The following is a 27,205-nucleotide window of genomic DNA, read 5'->3' as shown; positions in this document are numbered from 1 at the left end:
CAAATTGAAACTTGCGTGATAGGGGGACTGGAGCCCAGCAATTTGGGGAATTGGTAATGAGCGAAATCCATCGCCGACGCTTTCGCAAATTCTTTTTTCGCCGACGTATCCGACGAAAAAGCCTGCATCGACGCACAAAAAAACAGCAGTTCCTGACTTCCTGTTTCTCCTTTTTCTTTTTCCTTCCTGTTTCCAAATTAGGCAGTGGGAACGGCAATGACGTGCGTGGGAGGGTGTGTTTCCGGTTTGAAAGTTGCCTTTAAAACATCTACATCTACATCTACATTTCAGTTGTCAAGACAAGTTTCGAAACGTTAGTACCACACCAGCAAGTCAGTAAATCGATCTGAGAGGATGAAATTCGTCGACCCGATAGAGTCTGAATCAACCCGCGAAAGAACGCCTTCACAAGGTATTTTAAATCGTTGTTTGCTGGTGGAATTGTTTCTGCTTGAGTTTTTTTCATTTCTCGGCTATTACTTGGCTAGTGGCGTGATTCCATACTGTACCGTAAAATTCCGAAAAAAAGCCCCTCCAAATATAAGCCCTCCAAACTCGTAACGCCAAAAACCCTCCGTTTAATCGCCCCTTCGAATATAAACTCGCGGGGGCTTGTACTTGGAAATTGCCCTCATGACAAATACAAAGTAACAAAGCAACATGTTTTTGTATTACGTGTGCCAAATGATTGCAGTCAGAAGTGTTACAGTTTGTTGCTGTTTGCAGAGTTCACTCTTTACTCTCGGCTTGGATTTCCTTGGTCCATATAGACAAAGTACTTGCATGGCTGCGTTTTACAAAGGTCTACGTCCTCAAGGCGACTTTCAATAAAACCTTTCTGCAAATTTCTGACGTAAATTTCCTTCGAACTATAAGCTAGCCCAATCGGTTTTGAGACGCAAATTTCCCTCCGAGAATAAGCCTAACCGATTTTGAAACGCAATTTTCCTTCCGTATGTAAGCCCGTCCAAAAATAGGCCCCTCAAAAAGGGCCTTTGAAAAATGTAAGCCCTGGGGCTTATTTTCGGAATTTTACGGTATTTTATGTCGAAACAGAGGCTATAGTAACAGAAGAAGTAAGATAATCAATAATAGTTAAAAGCTTCACATTGTTTACGTTCTCGTAAGGCAGTAATTTATAGGATCCAGATCAAATTTGTCGGGTACATATAAGTTAAGCTTATAGTTAGGGGTGCCGAGACAGGAAGCTAGTGCTACAGTGTTAACCATGCAAGTTTCCTCCAATTATATAGGCTGACAGAAATACTCACTTTTAGGAAAACTCTTCAATTATAAAGAGTTATTTTTATCTGTAATTATGTTTCCAATATGTTTTTTTCTTATTATCTGACATATTAAGAACAATTTTATGGATCTTGTGTAATTTGGGCACCCCTCGGTCGAGTATGGGTCTACACTATCGGCCGATACTCGGTCAACATGTCGACTGACATATCAGCCAACCCTCAATCGCCATATTAGTGGACTGCCGGTCGGCATTTCGATGGATATGTCAGTAGACTGCACGACAGTCTGTATTTTTGCGAATTCAAGTACGCGCAAGCAGTCAAAGAAAATTAGGTCTGGTGAGAGGCTGAAAACAGAGAGTGAGACATGCTAGCTCGAGCACGTGAGACTCTTGCACTATTAAACCGATTTTGAGAAAAAAAAACAGACTGTTTTGCAATCTAATATGTCAGTTGTTACTGGAGCGATATATCAGCTGGTGTATCGGGTGACATATCGGTTGATATGTTAGCCTACACTCGACCGCATGTTGGTCAATATGTTGACCGATATGTTAACTAAGCAGCACCGGTCAGTACTTGGCCAAATTATACCAGTCGACACCCAGTCAATGTAGTGACTGTCAATTGTCTGTGGGATATCAGTGGATGGTCGTATGATATAATTTGTGTTAGTAAAATCCAACTAGTGGTCTATTATCAATGCTGCATTCTGATTGGTTGAACTACTACCAGGCTGTATGTTACAGCGCCAGCTTTGAAAACCAAAACAATGGCGGCTGAATCGTGTTTTGCTAGCTAAAGTTCTTCTCGATATTTTTGACTGACTAGTTGGATTTCACTAAAACAATTATTCCTCTTGCCCTGATCATGGAGTCAGAGCCCATTTGGGCTCGAGGAAAAATTGCCAATTAATCAGAATGGGGGAGCTGGTGCCATGGCCTGAGAAAACAGCCTACATTTTGCGGCACTACCACTGGTTTCCCAGCGAAATTAAGTCTGACTTGATGACTGGAGAAATTCCATACTGATGGTGTTGTCACTACCCAGATCTGGGTAGCTGTTCTGGTTGGTCATGCCACATGGGAAATCTACCCCAGCTAATCAGAGGCACTACCCAGGTATGGGTAATGGTGCCTCATCAGTATGGAATTTCTACAGTCACTGCTCAGAAGTCATTTTGCAGGTAAATGTGGCTACAATGGGGTATACTGAGGATCACTCAAAGACTTGTAATCTAGAAATATGAAATAAACATCAAAGTACACAGCCTTCTAAGATTAGATTGATTCTTCTGGCATGTCCAGGTTCGACCATTTTTCATTTGACACAGTGCAGTGTGCAATCAATAAATGAGGTATTTTAATGTTTGAACAAAAAAATCATGCAGACACGTGCAATAATCCTAACTCTTGACACTAGACTGGTTAAAACTGCCAAAGCCCCTCTTAAATCACTGTATGGACAATGCAACAACAAAAATTTGAGATGGTACAGGTCAAATCTGATTTCAGGTTAAATTTTTTTAACCTAGGTTGATTCTCAATTTCCTTTGTCTCCTAACCCAAACTGTTCATGAATTAGGGCTAGGAGACAAAGGAAATTGAGAATCAACCTAGGTTAAAAAAAGAGAGAAAATTGATAAACCTCCAGAAGAATAGTGGACCAAGTATCAGCCAAATGTTGGTAGCCTATTGATCAACATATTGGCCAACTATCAATCAACATACAATGTCACCCAACCAACACTCTCGGCTAACATACTGGTCCACTCTTGGTCAACTATCACTTAACATGTCAGTCAACAAATTGACCGATGAAGCGATCGAGAGTGGGTTGATATGTCAGCCAACATGTCCATGGAGTATCAGGTGATAGTGTCGACCAATACTTGACCGATGGGTGCCCAAATTATGCAATTAAGATCCATCAATATAAGAGAGCCCCAGGTCCACAACAAAGTTTTGTATGGGGAGGCTCCACCTCAGGGTCTGACCCCTCGTTACCCTCTTAAAGTAATGTTCCATTATATGCCTTGTCTATAAGTCAGCTTGGAGCACAAAAGCTTCTCAATCAGCAGTTTCTGAATGATATAATAGTCATTTGATAGTGGAACCCCGCCACCATACAACCGCCACTTTAGGACGACCTTTTTTTGTGGTCTCGCCAAAAATCCACCTATTCTCTTAATTGGAAACTTGGTTACCATAATCCAGCCATCTCCATTATTATTATGACCAACGAGGCCACCACCTTTTGGAGTTTCTTAGTCCTTATTTTCTTTATAGAATTACACTGTTAATACGACCTGTTCAATTGGCTGGTGAGGAAGCTTAGTGAAGACAGACTTTTTCAAAACTGTTTGAACTTGCTATTTCTGTTTAACGTGTTGCAAGTAAGCTACAATATGGAGAGAATGGCTCATAGGGGTATTTCCCATTTCCCGTGTACTGATCGGTTTTGTATAGTTACATCATTAAGTTGCAATGTATTGCAGTTGTAAGGTTGAAAAATAACTGTAAAAAGATTGAGTTATAGCAAAATTAAAGTTATTTATGTGCAGTAGATGTTTAAGGCATGTTACACCTTAATGTGACCCTGTAACCTTATTAATATGACCTCCCTATTAAAAATATACAACCAAATTTTCATGCCCGAAGGTGGACTTACCTGGTATTAACAGGCTTCCACTGTATATGATTTCAAGTTTAGCGTAGTCCTGAATTTTTTACATAGGACTGTTGTTAACAGCAAGTTGCTCCAAGTTTGTTTGCAATATTTTTTTATCAGAAATGACCCACCCCCTCCCCTAAAAAGTTAAATGGTCAGCTCCTAGCAATAGAGATGGGGAAAGCAAGTCTTTCTGAGTCAATCCATCCATAGCTGAACAACTGAGGCTTCGCATAATGTGTAAATAAGTAAATTTTTGAAAACTAATCGACCTGATAAAGTTTTGAAAGGCTGGTAAAAAAAAGTGCCCGATGCCCCTTCCCCTGCCCCTTCCTGTACTGTTAAACCTAGAAATGATCTTTTCAAGAATGATGTTCACCATGCTTAAATAACGACACAATTCACTCATTAAGCGGTTTCTGGACTATATATTAGGACTATATAAGTGGACCATTTTTATTAAGCTCTTTTAACTTGACAATTTTTTTAATTCATCTGACCTTTACTCATTAAAAAGACATTATTGTTTGCTTTGATGCTGCTTTTGGTTTAGTTTATTTTCTGACTGTCCAGACCTATTTTCCTGGAAGTTCCAGTTCATAACAAAAACTAAATAAAATAACTAAAGCACTTTATTTGATTGTCAATGTATGTAGCATGCAATTACTAACATGGAGACACTTTTTAAATTTTATGTCTCCAACACTGGAGATGGGACCACCATTTAATGTGGTCATCTGAGGCACGTAAAGGTCTAGCTGCTTGCAGTGCAAAGGCAGTCCCTTCATTTTTCAGTTATTTTAAGACCCTGAGTATTGGTCTGGCCCTAGGAATGAAACTCGTGACCAGCCACTCTGCAGTCAAGCGTTCTGCCATCTTAGCTTATCCTGCCGCAGTTAAATAACCCCTTTATGTAAAAACATGTCGAGGCCTGCACCTAGTCAACAGCAATTTAAGTGTAACTTAACTCCTCTCAGTCTGAACATGACAGTATGATTGCATATTAATTATTAATCATACTGTCATGTTCAGACTGAGAGGAGGTAAGTTACACTTAAATGAGAGAGTAGGAGACTAATTATTAGTCTCCTATTCTCTCATTTTGTTTAGATGCGTATGATTCAGATGAAGAAATATTTGAGAAGACAATAACTCCAGCTGTTGAAGTTTGTAATATGAGTACAGTTGACTGCCAAGCCACTGCAAATAGCCAAGATGATGAAGAAGCTGGTATCATTGATAAAGCAGAAAAGCGACGCATGAAGTTTCCATGTCCTCCAGGTCCAACCCAGGCTGCAGAATCAAATGAAAGTAACAAGTTACATAACAATGGTAACTGTTCTTTTCAGGATGGTGGGAAAATAACTGATCCACGGAGCCAACCTGAAGGTAAGCTGCAGGTTGGAATTCAACTACTGGCATTAATAATGGTTAAGCAAATTATGCATTTTGTTATTAAGGGTGTGTTCCTTTCGGCGAATCCAAAAACGGATTTTTGATCCTAGATTTGCTGGATTTTGCGGTCGAAAGGAACGTGAAATTCGAAATGGGATTTGTAACCTTGGCAATACCCCTGTCACTGGAAACCCCCACCCTGGGGAGATATGGGGTATTACTGGGGGTGTGTTGCGGGCTTTGCCCTGTTAATTTGGCCGAAGGGATGGGGAATTAACCTATTTTAATATCAGAGTTGCCTTGCTTGTAGGGGTGGGAGATTAGTTCATTTTAGTTCTTTCCTTTGCCGTAGGGTTGGGAATTACAAAATTTTTCTATCGAGGTAAGACAGGAGTATGGAGCAAGAGAATGGTTCCCAGGCTCAAGGCCGAGCAAAGCATTTTTTTTCATCCCGCCATTTTTGGACAAACGAGCTCAAGATGGGCGGACGACAAAAAGGTGATTTCCAGATAATTTACTAAAATATTTGCTTAAAAAGGATAGCACATCTGTGTTTATACGTCGTTTTTTATTACATTTGCATTGATTTGTGTTCAGTGATTTAGTTATCTTATATATAGTTCAGCTTAAATTACCTCAGTTGTTCCGGAATTTCATCGCGATGTCCTGATTTATTTTTGACTATTTTAAGTAAAATGTCTTTAAAGTACCTGTGAATTCTTGATTTCTGCGCCTGTTTTGAATACAATTGGCTTATTTATGTTGGAGAATCCAAAACTGTGCTCCTGTCAAATTATCTAAATTTTTCCAGGCTCTTTCTTAAAATTAGTTTTGTTTTAACTCACTGCAAATGTTTTTCGTACTGAATTCCAACAATGCTTGTACTTTTTTAGTTGTCTTAAATGTTTTCAATGCTTTTCACAGATTTTTGTTTAGTTTGGTGAATTAAAGGGACAGTGTGCCAGAAGGAGAGTGGTTTTATGAAGCGTGCACAGCTGCTGTCTGTCTCTCACACTCTCTCTCGTCCTGATCGATTCCTGTAAGGATCCACTCTCCACACCATGCTCCTCACTTTTCTAGCTAACTAATAACTAACAATGGGGCTTACTGAGACAGAGCTTGCCGCCCCCCCCCCCCCCCCCGCCTCTCCTCCCCTTGGGCGGGGGACTTTATCCTCATTTGGTTTGAGTGTTGAGAGAAAAAGAAAAAGTGTTACTTAACATGGGGCCTTATGGCAGTTTTTTGCCTCATGGCTAATGCCCCACACCTCCCCGGAGTGGGGGGGGGGGGGGGGGGAAGGTTCCAGTGACAGGTGTATAACCTTTCGCAAACGCGTGCAATATTCATGACAGCCTCTCAACGAATGACGTGTTTTCTACTGTTAGACAAGTTATGCGATTATACCGTGCAGAGTTTTGTGGTCGGCAGTGCGAATAGCGACGACGGAACATAACAGATCAAAAAAGGAGCGCGTTTAAGTTCAAAAATTATCTAAAGGTTACGTTGTTGGCTTAGTTTAATCCAGTTTCGAAGCTCGGATTTTTTTATGTCACACGATCGAGTGCCTATCTCGTCTGCAAGCGAGTTTTGTAGTTAGATAGCAGTTCATTTGTCCCTTTTACTTATTTGTGTTTTTAAGCAATCTTTCGCGACAAATGGTTATTACACGGATATTTTAAGGTACCAGGAACAATCTTCCAGTGTTTTCAGACGTTGTACGGTAAATGGCAGCAACTAGGAAAATCTGGGGGAATACTGAAATACCGCTGGATCATCTGACTATTTTCGGATCCACTGAAAATGGAACAGCGTAGATCACTAATCCGTTAATCTGGATTTGGATTCTTCGGATTTCAAATCCAATGAATTCTTTTTCAAAAAGGATTCACCAGATCAGAAATCCGGATTTGGACTTGCCAAAAGGAACGCGAAATACGTTTAAAGATCGATCTAGAATCCGTTTTTGGATTCACCGAAAGGAACACACCCTAAATATTATACTAGAAATACGTTATCGCAACATCCTCTCGAAGCTTCAAAGGATCAGCAGTGAGAAAAAAGGGAAACAAGCGAAAGGAAAAAAAATGATAAAAAAACTAAAAAGAAAAAAAAATGTACAAATTGTAAAAGTAGGATTTTGCCTCGAATTCGAACTTGCTCCCTCCGAATCGGATCTATCTTAGCTATAGATCGTTTTCACTGTCACGCAACAAAAAAATAAATTGGAAACGCGTCTAGTGGAAAAAGCCAAGAAAATGAAATGTTATAAAAGACTAATTTTGGAACAATTTTTCCAAGTCTCAGGTCTTTGACGCCCACAGTTTCTGAGTTATTTGCCGAAACGTCTCACGCACCTTTGTAGAGCTTTGTATGGAGACACCATATTGGTGCACTGTTTTGGTGCACCAATGTGGCCGCCGGAAATTAAAAAAAAACACCTGGAGTTCACTTTTCCTATAAAAGCTCTTTCTTTTCACTCGATAACTAGCATATGTGCGCATAAACATATTATACTTGAAAAGGTTATACTGCGGAAAATCAAGAGGAGAGACTTTTTTTCAACAAGACAGCATTCCTATTTTGGTGTCACGCACTGTGAAAACTCGTAAGTTCAAATTGCTGTACTTTCGAAATGAAACATGCTACGGGAATGGAAACTTGTACATAAATTTACTTTTTATTTATTCTCAACCTAGTGTAAATAAGAATTCGTAAAACCTCGCTATTTTGACTTTACAATTTGATGACGTCGCTGTGAAAACCATCTATAGTTAGATCCTTCACCACTGCGCCACGCCCCTGAATAATTGTTACACTAAAATTTAAAGCATTTTTCTCTGCCGTGAACGCTGTTTGAAGTTGGTGGAGCGGTATTTATTTTGAATTCTAATATCCATTTGAGGAAAATTAGCTTAAAGGCGTATTTCAAAGCCATTTTGCATTATTTCGGTCGTAATTCACTCTCGGCGATGGATACACGGAGCTGATTTGATCATTATCGGTCACATCGATCGGCAGGGAAAGAACCAATTCATCGTTGGTTCGCCTAGGTGTAACATGAATTCAAAGGTACATTACGGGAAAAAGCACAGGCAACCCAGGCTCAGTATTTGTGTCACGTATTGGTTTCATATAACATGAGTAACTATACATACAAAGTTTCGGGAAAAATAGTCGCCTCCAAATATGTAGGAAAGATGAAAGAGACTTTTTTCCCCGAAACTTTGTGTGCATATTAAGGACAGTAACAACTCCCGACATGGTAAGTTTGATCGATTTTTATTTCCATTTTCTAGCAAATTTCCAGACCTAAACTTCGCCCCATATGTTCTCTTTATTTACTCATGTCATGTGAAACCCGTACGTGACACAGATAGTGAGCCTGGGTTACCTGTGTTTTGAATAAACATGATTTGCATTCGCACTTAAAGTAGCGTCGCCTGGCAACCCTAGAAGGCACCCTGACGTCACAACTGGATGACGTCAACTGCGGACACCCAATAGATGTGTAGAAATATTCGCAACTCGAGTTTCTGCCTCGCTGTGCGATCAACGCACGAGGCGCGACAAATTTATAAACCTCGCGAGCTGAGGCGCCTGTTACTTTTGGGAAATTGCCAACGGATAATAAGGAATAAGATGGTGTCAAAGCAAAATTTACCAACACACAACAAATTGAAGACCTCAAAGTGTTTCTACCTCTTCTAAAAGAATTTAACACAGTAATAATAGGCCATTTGCACTAAGAGACATGTGACATCGCTTTTATGAAAATGAAAGTTATATGATTTTGCCTTCGAAAAACGATTAGTGGGTCATATCTTAAATAAAATAATGGTGATTTGGCTTTTCAAACCCGCACCATTTTCTTTAAATGAATAAGTTCGTAAATGGTCACGTGACCAAAATGTGATTTTTAAAATTATGAATTACCTCTCTCTGAACACAAATTTTGCACTTAAACTTCAAGGAAAATGTAGAAAAGATGATGTGATAACGTTTACAGCACATCTGAGCGTAACTAAGAAACGTTGAACAAGATATAAGCAAGAAGTATTTTTGGCCGCCATGTTGGAGGGCAAAAGCATGCCCTCCAACATGGCGGCCAATACAAATCATACGACTTTCCTAAAAAATCAAACTGCCATAAAATATCTCCCTTAAATGCGTTTCCTCTCAAATCTCGGGTGTAAGATAATTTTTGTGTGCTCTAACAATTTTCGGCGTCAGCAAGATTCTAACTCATTGTTTAAAGGAAGCATTGGTCACGTGACCTCTTAGTGCAAGTGGCCTATTGATAGAGTTGAAAACAGAAACTCCTGAGTTGAAAACAATAAAAAATAACTCGTTGGGACCTCAGAATTCGGTAAAGGGAGAGTGTTAGGTTCCGTATTACTTAAACTTCTTATAACCCTTAGAATTTTTATTATGTTGACTGTATCTCACTGCGATGCATCTTACTGGCATGTTTTACCTTTAAACAATGGCGGGTGACGGCAAATTTGAAAGTTTCTGAACAATTCTAAAAAAAATCACGTTGCACGTGTTCAAATGTTAATCGGTAATGTGCACTTTCAATCAAAGAAATGAATTTTTTTAGGTTACGGGCACTTTAAATACGTGGCCCTTACCTTTGAAAATTTTTCAAGTTCTAGGGACTGTCCATGAAAAGAAACCATGTAGAAGTTCTAAGGATGGTGACCAACAACATACAAGTGAAGCTTCTACTAAACAGACATGTATCTGACATGTATTCCAAAACCATTGAACCCGGTTATTACTGAACTCATAGTAGTTAACTTTACTTATTTCCGAGTCAAGTGTCCTATTCAATATTGAAATCAAAATTTTTTTCTTATATTCTTTTCAGAAGTATAACATTCGATAGTGTTACTCTTAATTGTTTGATAACGTTGGTAAATATTTGTTAATATTGCCTTTAATGTGAAATTGTATCAATTCAAAAAGTGTTGCCCCATCTCATGAGTGTAAGTATATATACCACACAAGTAAAGTGCTTTTTGCGCGCGCTGATTGGATCGAAGGTGATTAGCCAAATCACCTCCAACCAGCCGTAAAGAAAGAGGAGAAAAAATGACTTGAACTGCACTTTTTTCGTTGACATAAAATGTCGGATCAAAAAAACATTGAAATTTATTACTCAATCGTGGAACGTTTGAATTCACTCGTTTCGTTCATATCATTTGACTTCATTTGAACATACGGGGCACGCCGACACGGCCCGCAAGATTGTAAAATTCCCGCGTATTTGCGCAGGCTACCATACGACGTTTCTCGTTCAATTTGAAATTTATTTACACGAGTATATAAATCGCACGAGTATGTTTTTTAAAAACTATCAAAATTTGAGCTTTTTGAAAAACACACGAGTGCAAATAAATTCCAAATTGAACGAGAAAATTCGTATGAGTACTTTTTACTGCTCTTTTCACAAACATGCGAACTCTAAAGCTCAAAAGCCGCCTTCACAATTGCGTTTTTCGCTGCCTTCAATCATAATTACGAACCTTGAAACACAGAAACACACAAAACGGATCGAAATCCACCAATCACATATCATCATCCATGACCTTTTGAACCCTTTAAGTAAAGTTTTGTTTCCTAAGAGGTTCGTTAAGATGATTGACGGCAGTGAAAAAAGGCAATCGTCAGTTGGCTTTTGAACTTGAGAATTCGCATGTTTGTGAAAAGCGCAGTAATAGTATACATGAAAAAAATACTTGCCTGGCTTTGTTTGGACTCTTTCCGCGGCCGGCTGGACGAACAGTGTAGTTGTTTGGCATTGGCTGGAAGTCGTCGCTTGTTTGTTTTTATCAGGAAAGTCTCGGCGGATTGTCGAGGTCAGCAGGCTCCTAAATATCTCATTTTGCTCGGAAATTCTTCCTCATTTCTCCATGTCCTCGAAACCCCAACACAATATACGGTCCTCTTTAAGCTTCTTTATAGTGCTTTCGCTTTTGGAATGTATTTTATTCTTCAATGGCATTTTCCGTCGTGGCAGAACTAAAATATTGGCTTTGTACGCCGGCTATTTTCCCCCTCGCGAACTTCAAAGCATCTATCAGGATCGATCAGCAAACTGGAGCGGCGAAGCGAGCGCTGAATAAAAGGCACCATTTTCATTCCCCACATGGCTTCGCAGCTCCATTCTCCGAGATATTTCTGCGTCGTGTTTCCTCGTTACTGGCCGCTCAAAGCCGAACAAATCAAAGGGTCCAGAGGAGTTGCGTGTGAATAAATGAATGACGTATTCAAAGTCTCACCTAGTCTCACCTTGAAATCTAAGCCGATCTTGCGAGCCGTCAGTCTCTTGGTTTGCGGTATATAGAATGTGTAACGAAACTGTAACGCTATCAAAATAACCCATTTTTTCAGAGGTTTTCGACGGGTTTTGATGTTTTAACGACAAACACATCTCCTCTGGACCCTGTGAACAAATTAAAGAAATTTTTTCATGTTGATAAAGTTTTGTTTCGGTTTGCTTGGTATTCAGCTTGTGTTGTATATACTAGCTTAAGCTCTGAGAATAATTATCATGTCACCTCAGACTCGGTGAGAGTAGTGGTGGTCACAAAGCGGCAACCACCCCCAATTCACCCGCTCCACTTTGGTGAATAGCTGTTAATCATTATCATTCCCGTATCTGACTACAAGTTTAGTTTCTGAGCTGCCTTCAGTTGCGGGAGTGGAAAGTGGCTGTAGGAAGATCACTGAGGGGCTATGACTTAGCTTTCGAAAGCCCTCTCTGTTTGGTGTTAGAAATAGTAAACAGGCTTTTAAAGAATAGAAGATATAAGACAAAAAACGTTACTGGATTCAAAACTCCAGGACGAAGTTTTCCAGATTTAGTTATTTCAATATTATTTGTGTCAAATTGTATCAATTCGAAAAAGGTTGCCCTCTTTCAGGGTTTAAAGCTCGTATGTAGGGACCGCGTTAGCAGTTTCATGAAATCCGTGGGATTAAGGTCCTGTGAGGATATTTTCATTGCTTTCTTTTTCTCCATACTACATCTGTAATATCATTACTTATTAGTAATGGTAACAGGGCTAAGTGGAGTCCAGTTGGGTCTGTAATCATATGAGTGATTAACAAAATCGGACGACCGCGTAGCGGGAGTCCGATTTGTTTAATCACGAGTATGATTACAGACCGAATTGGACGACACGAAGTTCTGTTACCAATTCATCATAACTTAAACAAAATTTTTGAAAAAAGGCTCTTTTTCAAAACGAGAAATTCCAATTTTTTTTGCTAGCAGTGAAAAAAGAGCCACTTAAGGGCGCGCGTGATGGCGCGTACTGTCCAATTACTTAGGCATGACGCGCACTGTCCTATTAAACTGTCCTATTAAGGCTTAAATCAGGACAGTTGATAGCCAACCACATTTGACAATTTTGTTATCGTTATGATTATACAATATACCGGACGCAAAATTACTTTCTTAGCGAGTCATTTTCCTGAAATATTAATATTGTTATTAGGTAGAAGCAGGGTAGAAGATTTATTAAAGATAAAAGTCATATTTTTATTGCCTTTTCATTTTGACGAAAGGCTACGCTCCACAATGAATATAGAGGAGAAGTCGTTACGTCACGTTGCCACGGTAGTAACATTTTTGGATGACACCACGGGAACCGAAAATTCACTTAAAAGCTAAATTCGCACCGTTTCAAACTTCATCGATCTTATTCAGTTTTATTTAATTTGTGAAATGTGGGCGAAATTTTCTGGATTGAATCCGAAAGGACCGTATCTGAGTTTAGAAAAAGAAAAAGAAACTTTTTGTGTTGTGTTCACCTGCTCCGCAAAGCGGGCACGTGAAATTAGGAAGTTTCATGTCGCAGTCGTGCAACGATGACCAAAAAATGTGCAAAAAAGCGTGATGCATGTGCAAAGTTGTTGTTTTACTAATATAAACTTATTGCTTTTTTTACCGTTCTCGTTGCCGTCGCCGTCGCCGTCGTTGTTGCCTAAGCTCCCTTTTGTTGTGATCCAAAAATTTTGCTACCATGGTAACGTCACGTCTCACTTCACCTCTCTATTGGTCCTTTCCAATTCCCACCGATCGATATGACCGACGGATAAAAAACTGCATGGTAATGGTTTCAGCTCCTTACTTCTACGGCCGTTGAACCCGAGAGTGAATTAAGACGGAAACTGGCTTTGAAATACCGTAAAATTCCGAAAATAAGCCCCCTAAAATAAAAGCCCCCCAAAATCGTAACGCAAAAAACCCTCCGTTAAATCGCCCCTCCGAATATAAGACCCCTGGGGGGCTTGTACTTGGAATTTCCCCTTGAATACAAAGTAAAACAAAGCAAAAATGGTAAATTTCCTTCCCACTACAAGCTAGCCCAATCGATTTTGAAACGCAAATTTCACTCCGTAAATAAGCCCCTCGGAATATAAGCCCCTCAAGAAGGGCCTTTGAAAAATTATGGTAAGTACATTGCCACCAACTTCAAAGGGGTGTCTGTAAAATCAGGGACAGACCTGGAACACCCCCAGAAAACCCTCCTGACGCGCCGGACGCCCCCCACCCCTCCCCCGAACAACCTTAATTACAAAAATTGGGCAAAAAAAATTACCAAACCTAAAAAGACCTAAGATATCATCAATCAATCAATCAATATATTTTATCTGTACCTAGAAAACGGAGATTGAATCATATTGACGAATTCACGCTTATTTAACGACTTCTGAAGATTTTAAGAAAGTGGTTCGTTGCCTTTATACGAATACTTACCAGCTAATTGTCTGAAATTTAGCTGCTAGAGCCCTTATTGAATGAAGTAAAAAAAAAAATAAACCAAACTAAAGAAAAGGGTTAGATTAGTCCTAAGCAGATGGCCCATGAGGGATTTACTCACTATACAGTTTTCACTAAATATCTTTTACCCAATTTGATGTGTATCTTGTTCGAGGAGTATCACTTATAAAATTCACTTATTTTGATTCTTGTCTTGTGTTCCTTGATTTTGATACTTTGTCTTTGAAGGAAAGAAAAATATTTTTTTTCGTTTTAGTGTTTCATTTTGAATTTACGGCTTATCTTTGATTTCCAAAATTTATTGCGCTTGATTTCTCAAATGGCGTTTTTGATTTTCAAAGTGAGATAGATATGGATCTTACCTAAGTGATAGCATCAGTAGTGGGTGGTCAGCAATACTCAAGGCAGGACACTAAGACATATATCATGGCCGAACGAGACATAGAGGGTGTTTTCCGGGGAAGCTGCCTCAACAAACATCAGAGCAGTCGCATAGACTGTTATTGTGAAAGTTTGAACGCGGGAGTCATTTCATAAGGAGGGTAAGTATGATCGTCTGGGTGAACGTAGTTTTGAATAGGACTTTTGTTGTTGACAGTGACAGACGTTTCGACGACCTGTGCGGTAGTCATCTTCAGAGTCAAAGTGATTTGTATCAGTTGTATCCGTTGTATCCAACGGAGGAACTACAGGACATCGCGCGCCCGGGGGGGGGGGTACTCCCATACATTACCCATACGGGTATGTGCTGCCCAACGGGGTCGCGATTTTGAAGCTCCTGATTTAGAACGGGGTATCCATTTCAGAGGCGTTTTCTAGAACGGGGTATAATATTTCGAACGCACGAAAGCTCCAGTTTTGTAAGCAGCCATTTGAAATTATTCAAGGACAGATTGCTTTTAAAATTACGGTTCAATGCGTTAACAAGCAAACTGTTGTACTCTTTGCACCTTAGAACGGAGTATAAAAAATTGGCCCATTTCTAGAACGGGGTATCAGTTTTAGGGCGAATTCTAAAACGGGGTATCAATTTTAGGGGAAATTTTTTTTAGAACGGGGAGCCAATTTGGAGTCCCGGGCGGCACATACCCACCCAAAAAATACCCAAGTGCCCCCCCCCCCCCCCCCCCGGGATCGCGCGCCAGTCCAAAGTGCTCTCTAATCTCAAGAAAAACATCGCACCCGAGGGATGTACTCAAGAAAAGTCTGGGTAACGTTTTGCCGCCGAGGCCTTCAAACGTTAATCCAGGCCCTGCTTACACGTAAGAAAAACTGTATGTTAGGACCCTGATTCGTTTCGTTTCGCATACAGAACTAAGTAATTTTTCAAACTAACATCGTAGAATTGTATTTTTTGGTAAAAAAAAATTGTTGGTACTACAAATGTACACTGCTTACATCCAACCGTCACATTCCTGTAAAGGATTCAGTTCCAAGACCATGAAATCCATGCCCTGCTCAGTGGCACATTACCGTCAAGGCCAAATAAGGGAGTGCCCTCTTCCGGGAAACACCTACAGAACAGAGAATTCTCCATGCAATATATAATATTAATTTGAGGAGGACTCGGAAAAAAAATCCGAGTCCCAGATGGGATTTGAACCCACGACCCTCCGTGATCTAGTCGGATGCTCTAACCACTTGAGCTACTGGAGACTCTATGGTGAGCAAGGGCCAATTTGTGGGTCTCGACTGGAACCGCATCACGCGGCTACACAGCCAAGTAATGATAGGCACACAAGAAGTGAAGAACTCACTAACAGCATCGCGCTGTCACCTTAAAGCATATCAAAGATGCGGCCAACCAACCTCCAAAGTGAGTATATTAAAGATGAAACAACAACAACATGATATTAATTTGAGGAGGACTCGGAAAAAAAATCCGAGTCCCAGATGGGATTTGAACCCACGACCCTACGTGATCTAGTCGGATGATTCATCCGACTAGATCACGGAGGGTCGTGGGTTCAAATCCCATCTGGGACTCGGATTTTTTTTTCCGAGTCCTCCTCAAATTAATATCATGTTGTTGTTGTTTCATCTTTAATATAATATATAATCTACCGCTCGAAAGAAAAAAACTAAAAACATTACACTCTTTTTAATAAAAGAATGTTGTTTTTTGGGGCCAGGCTGAATGTTCTTACTTTTTTGCCGATTTTAGCCTGAAAATATTCTTGTATTATTCTTGAATTATAATTGAAAGAGAAATGATTTATCATATACTTTTTGCGGTTTGTTCATTTTTTTTCTTGCTGTATACTATAGATATGGATTTCATTTACCGTTCATCGAACTGTCACTAGCACTGAACATTTGGCTATAACCAGTGCAGGTTTCTTCGTTTTCTTGGGTAGTTTTGCCATGAGAGGAAGAAATAATTTGATACGGCTACGTTAAAAACACATTTTTCAGATTTTTATCACTCAAAATAATCATCCTTTTCGAAATCTTAGCCTCGGGTTTATTCTTTAAATATTCTTAAAATTTTGCAAATTTCAGCCTCGATAGTCTTATGAAATAAACTCTTATAGAACAAAAAAGAGTGTAGCTGTAAAATCAATCACTATAACCAAGTAAATATCAAAGTAAAAGAAAACAAGACGAGAATCAAACTAAGTGAATTTTATAATTGATACTCCTCGAAAACGGTAGACGTCATCATCATCAGTAGATATTCATTTATAGAAGATATTGTCCTAAACAACAGGTATCCGATAAACAAGATGCTCCAGTCAGAATTGTCTTACCTTTCAAAGCCCGGAAATCAGAGAACGCGTAAGACACCAGCCCAGGGGTTATCGGGAGTGGGGCGGGGGTGTCCTAACTTTGGTTCAGAAAGGACTGTTGAACTTTTCTGTGGCAAATTACTTCTCCATTCCTTGGCCCCTTACCGTGTACTTGAATTCCATTCAAAGGATGCACCCTTGGAATATCCTGCTCTTGTGCTTGGTAAGAAAGATTGTACAGATTTCGTCGCCTTCATAGGAGGGTAGCCAAAAATAATTACATTTTTGAATATCTCTTGAATTTAGTTTAGTGGCAAGATGCAACGCGCGTTTCATCAAAAAATCATCCAGTTGAAAAGTGATATAGGATCCTGTCGATGTTAGACTACGAGTAGTCCCCCATTTTTCCTCAGGGATAGTAGAGGAAGCGAAACGCGAGGGCGCGTGAAAATCACCCCACGCGAGAAAAGGTGATACGCGTGTCGCCTTTTCTCGCGTGGGGTGATTTTCACGCGCGCTTGCGGTTCGCTCGCTCTACTATCCCTGAGGAAAAATGGGGGACTACTCGTAGTCTATGTCGATGTAAGAATTTCGGTCTCAAACGAGCGTCAGGTCTGATATAGGGGTCCGGGCCCCCGGACCCTATCCCTGAATCCGACACTGAGATTGATGCTGATGTCCAGCCTGTTTACACAGGAAAATTCAAACCAAAGGAACATAAACCTCCAATTGTAAAGCAACAAAACGTTGTTTATTATTTCAAGTGCATGTAGTCTGTGAGATGCAGACTGTCGGCGTCACAAGGCGACACTTACATTCGAGAGTAGTCAATCGATAAAACTCGGTAGCAATCAAACCATTTTTATCGATTGATGACGGAAATAGATAAACCATATTGCTGTGTCAAATCGATATTATCGATTTTTCATGATTTTAATGGGTTCACGTTCAACAAGCGTTCTTTTCGCTTTAGCGTGTAGACATTTGACTATGGTGGGCAGAAAGAGAAAGTATCGTCGAAAACACCGAAAATGAATTAAGTATTAATTAAGTATTACACAGACACGAATGCAGTAAAGCTTATCGCAACTTTCTGCTCTGCCTTGTTGGTTTGAGCCAGCAGTAATAAATGGATCAGCAAAGCAGTTGCTCAATGAAATTGGCGTCGAGAAAAGGCACGGCAAAGACGCTCCATGCTTTTCAGTTTAATTTATTTCTTTGCGCCATTTTTTATATTTTACATTCCGCAAGCCATGCCACATGCCATTCCGCAAATTCATTCCTCCTCTTACCCTCGCCGAATCTTATGTATTGATTTGAAAAAAAAAAAAACAAAACTCGGTAATGTAACTTCACCCAGAACTGCACAGTGACAGATCGCAGCGTAAACTGGGCACCTACAAACCTGGCCAATATCAGCCATCCGAGAAAAATTTTAAACCTGGTTTTACAGAAAAGATGGATTTTTTTGACGATTTTTTAAAAAATGATAATTGTTTGATCCTTTGACTCTTAATTGCAACTCATATGTCAAAAAATTAACTGTTTGCATCAATTCAGTTTCCATTTCTTGATGAGAGATGTATCTTCCGATATAAATCGATGAAATCGGCAAAAATCACGATAAATCGATAAGTTGCTCCAAACGCCAAAAGTTGCTCAAAACTGAATTGCCGAGCACAATTGGGAAAGGCCTAGCAGTCTAATGATGCAAAGGTTCCAATCCCCGCGACATTCACTTTCCTTCTTTATTGTATATCGATTTGTCCATTTTTTTTGCTTTGCGTTGCGGGCTGGAATCTTGCATGAGTGTCAAAACTACTTAGGGGACGGGGACGGGGACGGTTTGGGAGGAAGCGAGAAAAATAGGGGCAACTTAAACTAAACCTGTTGTCAACGCAAATTAACATACATTGTCTAATGACCAAACAAACGCCTGCGTTGCTAGCCTGAAATTCATCCGATTGCTTCGAGTCGTTTTCTCCTCTCAACAACATCTGAATCGACCGACCGTTAATGCCGTCCAGTGACGTCACTCACTACCCAAAACCTGGGTAGTGATTTTGATTGGTCGATTGCTAAACATTCGCATAATTATGTATAATTATGAAAAATTTTAGCGGGATTGCACTTGTCTTCGAAACTGAAATGCTAAATTGAACTGCGAATGAAGAATCATTGCGGAGAGTCGGTAGGTTTTTCATTCAGAGCCGCTTTGTGGTTTCGGCGGCCGGTGATTATGTTTACGCGAAGTTCTCTGAGATCAATGTTATAATTCGACCGTCTTGCTATTTTTACCGTCAAGTGTAATGATTCTGTTAGCTTTTCTTTCTTGTCTCCTTGTTTTTTTTCTTCGTTAAGGACCAAATAGCTTCTTTTCAATCAAAGCAAATCATTGTGTTTTTGAACTAAGTGTTCCGTGTGTGTGTTTATTTCATTGTGTGATTGCGACCGAGTTTGATTTATAGAAGTTTGGGCTTATAAAAGATAATGTCACAGTTTTTCAATGACCATGAAATTCAGAGTCCGGGTAGTTAGTTAATCAATTGTGGCCCTGAAAAAATTTGAAGGAAAAAAAACTACGAATTTTTAAGAAAATGCTTTTTTCGTGAGAAGGACTCTTAAACGCTGACAAACGTCAACAAATAGCGAAAACTATAATTTCTATATGTTTGCTTTGCTCGAAATCGCGCTCATTTACAAGGCCCTAAAGCGTTTTGCTGACTTGCAAGGACCCATCTGTTATAACGATACCCAAAATAAAGAGATGAATCTCATAGTTTATTAGATATAATCCGTGTAAAGTTTGCTTATCATTTTCGCATAAATTATGACCTAAATTTCGAAACCGCTGAATTTCTCGAATTGGGTCTTTGCGATTTTGGTGAAACTCTGTTCAGCGTAAGGCACTAATGCGCACTATGTGTAGCCGAGAGATTTTCACGAAAAAATGCCGGCAACAGCAGATTTTCGACTCAGACCTCAAAGGGGCGTGGCATTATAACCACGTGACATTTACTCCGATCGCCCAAAATTTTATGTTATATTGTAGATTGATCTATATGTTATCCATTCTATTTGTTAGACTTACGATAAAAGTAAAGGTGGGGATACCAGAGAGCTTTAAAGTAGGATGGTACCCCCCCAAAAATACTGGGTCGAGTCACCTTAAAGCAAAGGTCAAGGAGTAGTGACGTCACTGGACGGCATTAACGGCGGGTCGATTCAGACGTTACTGAGACTACTGAGGGAGTAATAACGACTCGAAGTAATCGGATGAAATTCAGGCTACTGCGTTTCTGGTACAACGTGCTCTGTGAACGCGAGCTGCAGTGATGTTATTGCAGTCCCTCTATTTTTTTTCGCTCCCCTCCCCCTGGAGCTATAATCCCCGACGGCCGCCCCCTCAGTACATTTGAAAATCAAGATGGCCGCCATTAACGGTAAGACGCGCTATATCTTGACGAGTCTCGAAAAAATAAGGGGACTGCGAATAGTCTGCTACCTTTGGCTTGTTTCCCTTTATTCTCACTGCTGACCCTTTACAGCGTCGCGAGATTTTTGCGACATGTATCTCTAGTTCAATTCATTAAACAAGGCTTTTTAGGGAGAACAGATACTTTGTTGCAAAGTTATTTCATAAAACTACCGTGGGAAAATCAAGTTTTTAGTTTCACTCACTCACTCACCACTTTTTTTCCGTGATCTACTACTGAACAGACCCACGGCAACATGGATTCCTTTCGTTTTATGCAATGAACCGCAGAAAGGAAAAAAACCGACAAACTTGCCTCGCCGTACCGCTTGATTGTACCAGACTGGTCGTTTTCCGGTGTCATTTGTCTGCAAATGTCATACACCGTCATTTTCCAAGTCACACTGACACGTTACTTTTCGTCTCTGCTTCTTAATTCTTTTCTTTTTGATGAAGGCCTTGATGACTCACTCAGAGTAGAATAATCGCGAAAACATTTTCAGACCTGCGAGTCTCTTTCAATGGCAACTCATGCGACTGAGTTTCCAGTTTAGGCATTTTCAAATCGTCAAGAACTCGTTCTGTCTTGGTTTCTCGGTTTTTCTTACAACAGCTATTAAAACAGCTCCTGCTAAACGTTTTTTCGAGGCCTTCTCTTGACCCCTCTCTTGCTTAATCCGAAATAATCTCTCTCCGTCAATCGAAGACCCAGGGGCAGGCAAGTTGAGTCGGGAGAAAAGGCGCGACGAAAGTCAAGCCATTTCTACAGACCCAACGGATTGCTCCTGTGTCTCCAAGGATGAAATAATCTCGCGAACATTTTCAAAACCGCGCGCCATATTGGACGAAAGAAACCGCAATTTTATTTTCTTGCCTCATGTAAGGGAATACGGATTTCGGAATCCAGAAGTAAGATATTTTTGCTTGTGGAATCCGAAATCCGGGAAAATTTTGCTTGTTGAATCTGGAATCATTGGCTTTGGAATCCGGAATACAGCTCAAAAAATCCGGAATCCCACTAACAATTAGAATCTAGAATCCAAGTTCCACTGACAATGACTGGAATCTAGTGCCTGGAATGCGGAATCCACGGTGTGAAATCCAGAATTCAAGACTGCCTCATGTTCCATTACATAGGGCGATTTTACATGTCATGTTGAAACGCAAACCATGCAGACTGCAGACTGTGCAGACTGTGCAGACTGAGTGTTATTTTTTTTTTACTTGTACCTTAATTTTCTAGTAAAATTTTTACTATAGTTTCCCGAAGGAGCGAGCACGGTGGAGGGAGGTAAGCTGTTTCTTTCTGTAACTGTGTTTATATTGCTACGATTATTTAAATTGTTTTAGTAGAAGAAGCTTTTTCAGGTTAAGTGACTTAAAATAAAACCCTTTTCGGCTTCCTACAACGAGCAGACATTCCCTCAATTTCCTTGATTGTTGATGATCGTCTTTGGTTTCACTCTACAGGGGCACCCAACGAGGATATAGTTCAAAACCACTTAACATAGCATTGTTGAACGTATTTTAGTATTCAAACGGTAAATATAGGCATATTTTTATCCCCTAAAAACTTTTCATCTGTTCGGATTTCCTAGCTGAAAGTCTAGTGATCCGAAAATTATAGGGATAAAAACTTACCTTCTCGAAAATTTCAGCCGGCAAAAGGCTCCCGAAAATTCTAGGTGGCCTTTTTCAGGGTCAAAATCCGTTAAAAATGGGTAATTATACCATTTTGTCGATGTTCGAAAATCCTAGGAGAGGCTAACCTGAGATCAGGCTCTATTTTCGTTTCGCTTTGAAAATTACATTACGGCGGGCAAGACGAAACGAAAAGACAGCCTGATACAAACCTTTAACGAAATGTCTGCCGCCCACTTTTTTGATTGATTGACATTTGCCGAATCAGCCAATCAGAACTACTTCCGTTGCTTGTTTTTCTAGTATGCAAATTTTTCACGCGTGGGAAAAATGCAGACTGACTTAAAAAATAGCTTTTATCTGTTAATCAAAATGCAGCTTGTTAGCGGTCAACAACTTGCAGAGAGATTCAACTCCGCGATACACTCACTTTCCGTAAATAAAGCAAACCTGAGAAGATATGAACAACCACATGAATTGTCTAAATTTCCATGGCACATATAAGGGTATATTTTCCTACCATAAGACCATAAAACAATAAAAAAGACACCAAAATCGATCCTTCTCTCCGCCGACGACGAATCATTCACGAAAACAACCACGCGAGGAATAAGCGCTTTCAACTTCCGGCGTTTCCGACAGCCAATCAGATCTTGTGGCATTGTTCTAACAGCCAATCAGCGTTACGGCCAAAATCTGGCCGTAACGAGCATAAACTTGTAATAGTTTGTATTAGGCCCAATTTCAGCGGTAGCCGTTAGAGAGAATGTATGAGAACCGCTCAAATTGGGCCTGATCTCAGGTTAAGGAGAGGCAGGCAAGCAAGAAATTTTACGACAAATGCTCCGAAAACTCTAGATCCCAAATCGTCTTCCGAACAGATATTTTCCCGAAAATTGCCGTTGGGTGCCCCTGACTCTATAATTCAAACCGGTGACTTGCCGTCATTTCTTCAAATCTTACAGATACCGATGTCATCTTTGTTAGCTCGGAAGATTCGGGTAAGACTTTTGTTTATGTATTTTTTTTATTCGATTCTCAATAGTGTCCTTCTGGGCGGGTTTCCCCTCGGGGATCGACAATTGTATTTGCTCCATGCATTCACTATCCCTTATTGGCGTGAGGAATCAATGAGTAATTTCAAGTAGCTTTTGCAATACTGTAATACTTTGTTATTGTCATGCAAATAAAGCTTATTGTTGTTGTTGTTTGAAACCGACAATCTTGTTAGAGTATCATGGTTCTTGTTTATGCAGCTCCAAAACTAAATATTTCATTAGTAACAAAAGTTTTATTTGTACAACTCGAAGATGTGGAGGGGGTTTTAATGCACATTGAACTAGATCCCCCGCCGTGTATTTTAGGTATATTTTGTCTTAATCTTCATTGAATATTATCTATGAGAAGTTTCAAGTCGCTGCCCTTCTTCCACTTCGCTTACGGACCTTACGGAACCGCCAAACACGTGGAAATCAGAATATTTATTTTTAGGTAGATATACCGTTGATTTATTTACACATTTTAAAGCAAGGCCCGTCTCTGAAACGTCTCGGTTTGATATCCCGAGCTAACAATGATGACATCGGTATCTGCAAGATTTGAAGAAATGACGGCAAGTCACCGGTTTGAATTGCAGAGTGAAACCAAAGACGATCATCGACAATCAACGAAATTGAGGAAATGTCTCTCTCGTAGCCGTTGTAGGAAGCCGAAAAGGGTTTTATTTTAAGTCACTTAAACTGAGAAAGCTTCTTCTACTAAAAAAATAAATAATCGCGGCAATATAATACAGTTACAGAAAGAAACAGCTTACCTTCCTCCATTGTGCTCGCTCCTGCGTGAAAGCGGCGCTGAAAGCACGCGAAACATCTCCCGGTAAACATGAGCCCGTGATTTTCTCATTTCCTACCCATGACCCTTTCAGGTACACTTCAGTGCAGATATGATGGTGATGCACAGTGCACATAATGAGAGGAAGCAGGAAACTATGATAAAAATTTTACTAGAAAATTAAGGTACAAGTAAAAAAAAAATAACACTCAGTCTGCACAGTCTCCACAGTCTGCACGGTCTGCAGTCTGCAGTCTGCAGTCTGCATGGTCTGCGTTTCAACATGACCGCGATTTTACAGTTTTTTCATGTGAGCAATACTCGCTTTCCAGCAGTACTTTTGGTTTCCAATTATGTTGCAGTTTCCAGCCTGTAAACCTCGTTAGGGCACTGCGCCGTGTTTTAATAGAATTTTATAACCCGATTTTCTACTTTCAACGTGCACACTCCTCGTTTCTAACACAAAATCTACTGAACGGCTAGAATTCGGAGCCCCCTTTTTCCACAATGATAAAACGATTTAAATGGCGAGAGGTTTTGCGGTTGTATCAAGGGCATCGAGAATTGTTGATCAACAAAAACATGAAGCACACCTTCAAGCGGTCAGATGCTAGAACAACTGTAGCAGATAACAAAAAAGGTAAATAGTTCAAGTCAAGCGGCTTTTGATGCCTCATCGCTGCAAACCAAAGTGAATTTTACCATGAATTGATCACTTGATCACTGTATGTCAGACTATAAGATGAGATCTTCGTGTTCTGTTGCTGAAAGAAATGGAGCCGTGTGTCTGAGCAGGTTTCGTGTAGCTTGAGAAAAAAATTTGTGGATGAAGCTTTTTCTATTCCGGTCAAGACAAGTATGTTGAGAGTGATTTGTTGGATACGAATGTGCGTGTAGTCGCTAGTTTCTTGATCTTTCTTTCCTGGTTTTGTTGTTTATCTGTCACGTCGCGAAAATTCGTTATAAAAATCCTTAACATTTAATTCACGATGCATTAGATAGGACAAGAGATCGGCGTCTGAATCAGTGCCATATCGAAGTCTAAAGTCTCGGCCGAGCCAGGTGGACTGAACGGCTCAGCCGTTGCAAATTATAATAGGCGTTCCTAAAACATGCTAAATGATTCAAACGCCCAACTTTCATTTGATCAATTCGATGCATTATAGCTACTACTGGTGGAAGTTCGAAGTCTGAGCAGTCCTTAGTTTCAGTTTTTAAGTCATGCAACCCACCTTGAAGAAGTAGGGACTTTAAGATAGGTCACGACGGTCGCCTGGGACGGATGAATGCGTATACTGGCGGCCTGGAGCCATGACGGTAAAAAGGCGCGAAAATTTTCATTTAAGATTCGGACAACAAAACAGAGGAGGGTGAAGAATATGTCTTTTGATAAAGTGCGAAACTCGCTTGTAATTTCTTTCGCAGAAAGCTCAATTACTGAAGAAGAGTTTCCATTTTAAAGGAAGAATACGAATCAGAAGAATAAGAGTACAAATTAAAGCTAGCTAGTTTTCAAAGCTAGTCGATGTTTTTCTTTGAACTTTCCTCTCCTAAGCCAACACCGTTTGTGTTAAAGAAATCTTTTCTTGATACAAATACAGTTTTATGTTTAAAAAGACGGCTAAAATCACACTGTTACCTTTCTTTTCGGCAATTTTCCTCTGCCATAGCGGACGACTCTAGGTAGAAAACAAGAAGTCTCGAATTGCAGCGGAGCGGAGTTATGTCTTGAACGAACTTCGACGTTTTCGTTTTTTGTTTTTTTTTTTCAGTTCACCGATAGGTAAATCAGTATAAACACAACCCAACGCATATTTAACCCATTGGGTACAAGTACAAGACAAGTAACAGTAAGTACGGATGAACTCTTACCGGTCTTCACCGTTGTCTTCACGACGAGAAACCCAGCGAAAACATACCGTCCCAGAAGGACGACTGTAAAAGGTCACGCGTGTTTTGCTTGACCTAGCATCTATCCAACCGTCGCAGGCGACCGTAGTGACCTATCTTAAAGTCCCTAATGACTGAAGCAGGACGGTGATCGGCCCCAAAATCAAAATGCAACGCGCAAAACCTAATCTGTAATTCGAGGCGCCTATGAGACAAAGAAACTGAGAATAGAGGTGCCTGAACACCCTCAAATGAACGACACTGACTATTCAAGACAGAGCGTTCCCGACCCGAGGGGTTGGTCGTTATTGGCACCTCCACAGGCTGAGCCTGCACCGCTCAGGGCCATTTGTGAGCCGAACATACTCTATAGGGTAGTTTTTTCGAGTACGGTTTCCATATTGATCGCTACGTTTAGCAAGTCAGCTGAGTAGACAGAGTTCAGCCCTCTCCGACGTAGGCCGAGATCTTTCGCGATTGCAGTGATTGGCAACCTGGAACGAGAATACCGGCTGAAGCAATATGCTAACATGGCTAATGAAAGATAATCCTTATTTGTTCCTCAGATTTTCAGCTGAGTGAAAGAGAGAGAGCCTTGGCAAGCGTAGCAGATCAAATACGATGTGCAGCAGATGTTCTTCGAGCTCCTATGAGATTTCCAGCTCCAACTCGTCCCCTTAGCAAAGACAAGAGAGAAAGTAAAGGAACTTCACAGTCTATACGAAAAAACGATGAAGTCAGCTGTTTTATATCATTACTACATAAGCAGCCTAAAAAATAACGAAGTTCTCAAAGAATCAGGGCTAAACTCATCGAACATAACTGAAACATTAAATACCTCGGAAACTGAAAGGGCACGCTTCAACAAACCCTTATTAAGGGCAAAGGAATATTTTTAATTTCCAAAATGTCCTCATCAGGCCATACGGCTCCACCGGCAAAAACCTGCCCAGCAGGTTAGGTAAGGTAAAGCTGTAAAGTTTTTTGTTAGTGTCCGTACAAATTATTCCCGGCTAGAGCCCACTATGTTACCTAGGAGACGTTCAGAGCAATAACGTGGTTTTGTTTCGGCGGCTGGTATCATCTGATACTTTCACTTAGCCTGCGAAAACATCCGTTTCTCCTCGCTCTTCTCGCCGCTGGGGACGTTTCGCGCGGAGGAACTGAAACGTGCGCGAAACGTCCGCGCGAAACGTCCCTAGCGGCGAAGAGCGTGGAGAAACGGATGTTTTCGCAGGCTAACTTTCACTCAAAACATGACGTTCTTAGGCTTTCAATTTTTGACCAGTCAGAGGGCGTCAGATTCCACTTCTTTCCTTTCTCAACCGAAATCAATAGTTCAGTCGAAGAAAATAGCACCACAGACTGCGCCATCAAAATTAACTCCATCTTCATTACAGTCTGAGTCTTTTCAAATGTCAGTGTTCAATTCTTCTATTCAAGTTACAGCGGCGAAGCAAAATAAACTAGACAAACGGCGCCAGTCAAACTTGTGTAATGAAGTATCTATTGAAATGAAAACCAATTAAAATAA

At 40.3% G+C, this 27,205-nt stretch overlaps 1 protein-coding gene across 1 annotated transcript; it reads left to right on the top strand.

Moving 5' to 3' along the window:
• The first annotated feature begins 249 nt into the window (after window positions 1-249).
• Window positions 250-27,205, top strand: LOC140944268 (uncharacterized). Its single transcript, XM_073393403.1, has 3 exons — window positions 250-412; window positions 5,028-5,306; window positions 26,238-27,205. Exons 1-3 carry the CDS (start codon window positions 355-357, stop codon window positions 26,450-26,452), a joined length of 552 nt encoding a protein of 183 aa, XP_073249504.1. The 5' UTR covers window positions 250-354; the 3' UTR covers window positions 26,453-27,205.

Source organism: Porites lutea, chromosome 7 (genome assembly GCF_958299795.1).
Source record: "Porites lutea chromosome 7, jaPorLute2.1, whole genome shotgun sequence".
NCBI lineage: Eukaryota > Metazoa > Cnidaria > Anthozoa > Scleractinia > Poritidae > Porites > Porites lutea.
The sequence above is the reverse complement of the archived record's forward strand: the minus strand, read 5'-3'. Positions and strand labels throughout refer to the sequence as shown.

What these genes read in the sequence shown, in the direction of transcription:
- LOC140944268 (XM_073393403.1), top strand. Translation starts at nt 355, where the DNA reads ATGAAATTCGTCGACCCGATAGAGTCTGAATCAACCCGCGAAAGAACG. An exon ending in CGAAAGAACGCCTTCACAAG is followed by an intron (nt 413 to 5,027) that starts GTATTTTAAATC and finishes CATTTTGTTTAG; the next exon opens with ATGCGTATGATTCAGATGAA. An exon ending in TCCACGGAGCCAACCTGAAG is followed by an intron (nt 5,307 to 26,237) that starts GTAAGCTGCAGG and finishes TTTGTTCCTCAG; the next exon opens with ATTTTCAGCTGAGTGAAAGA.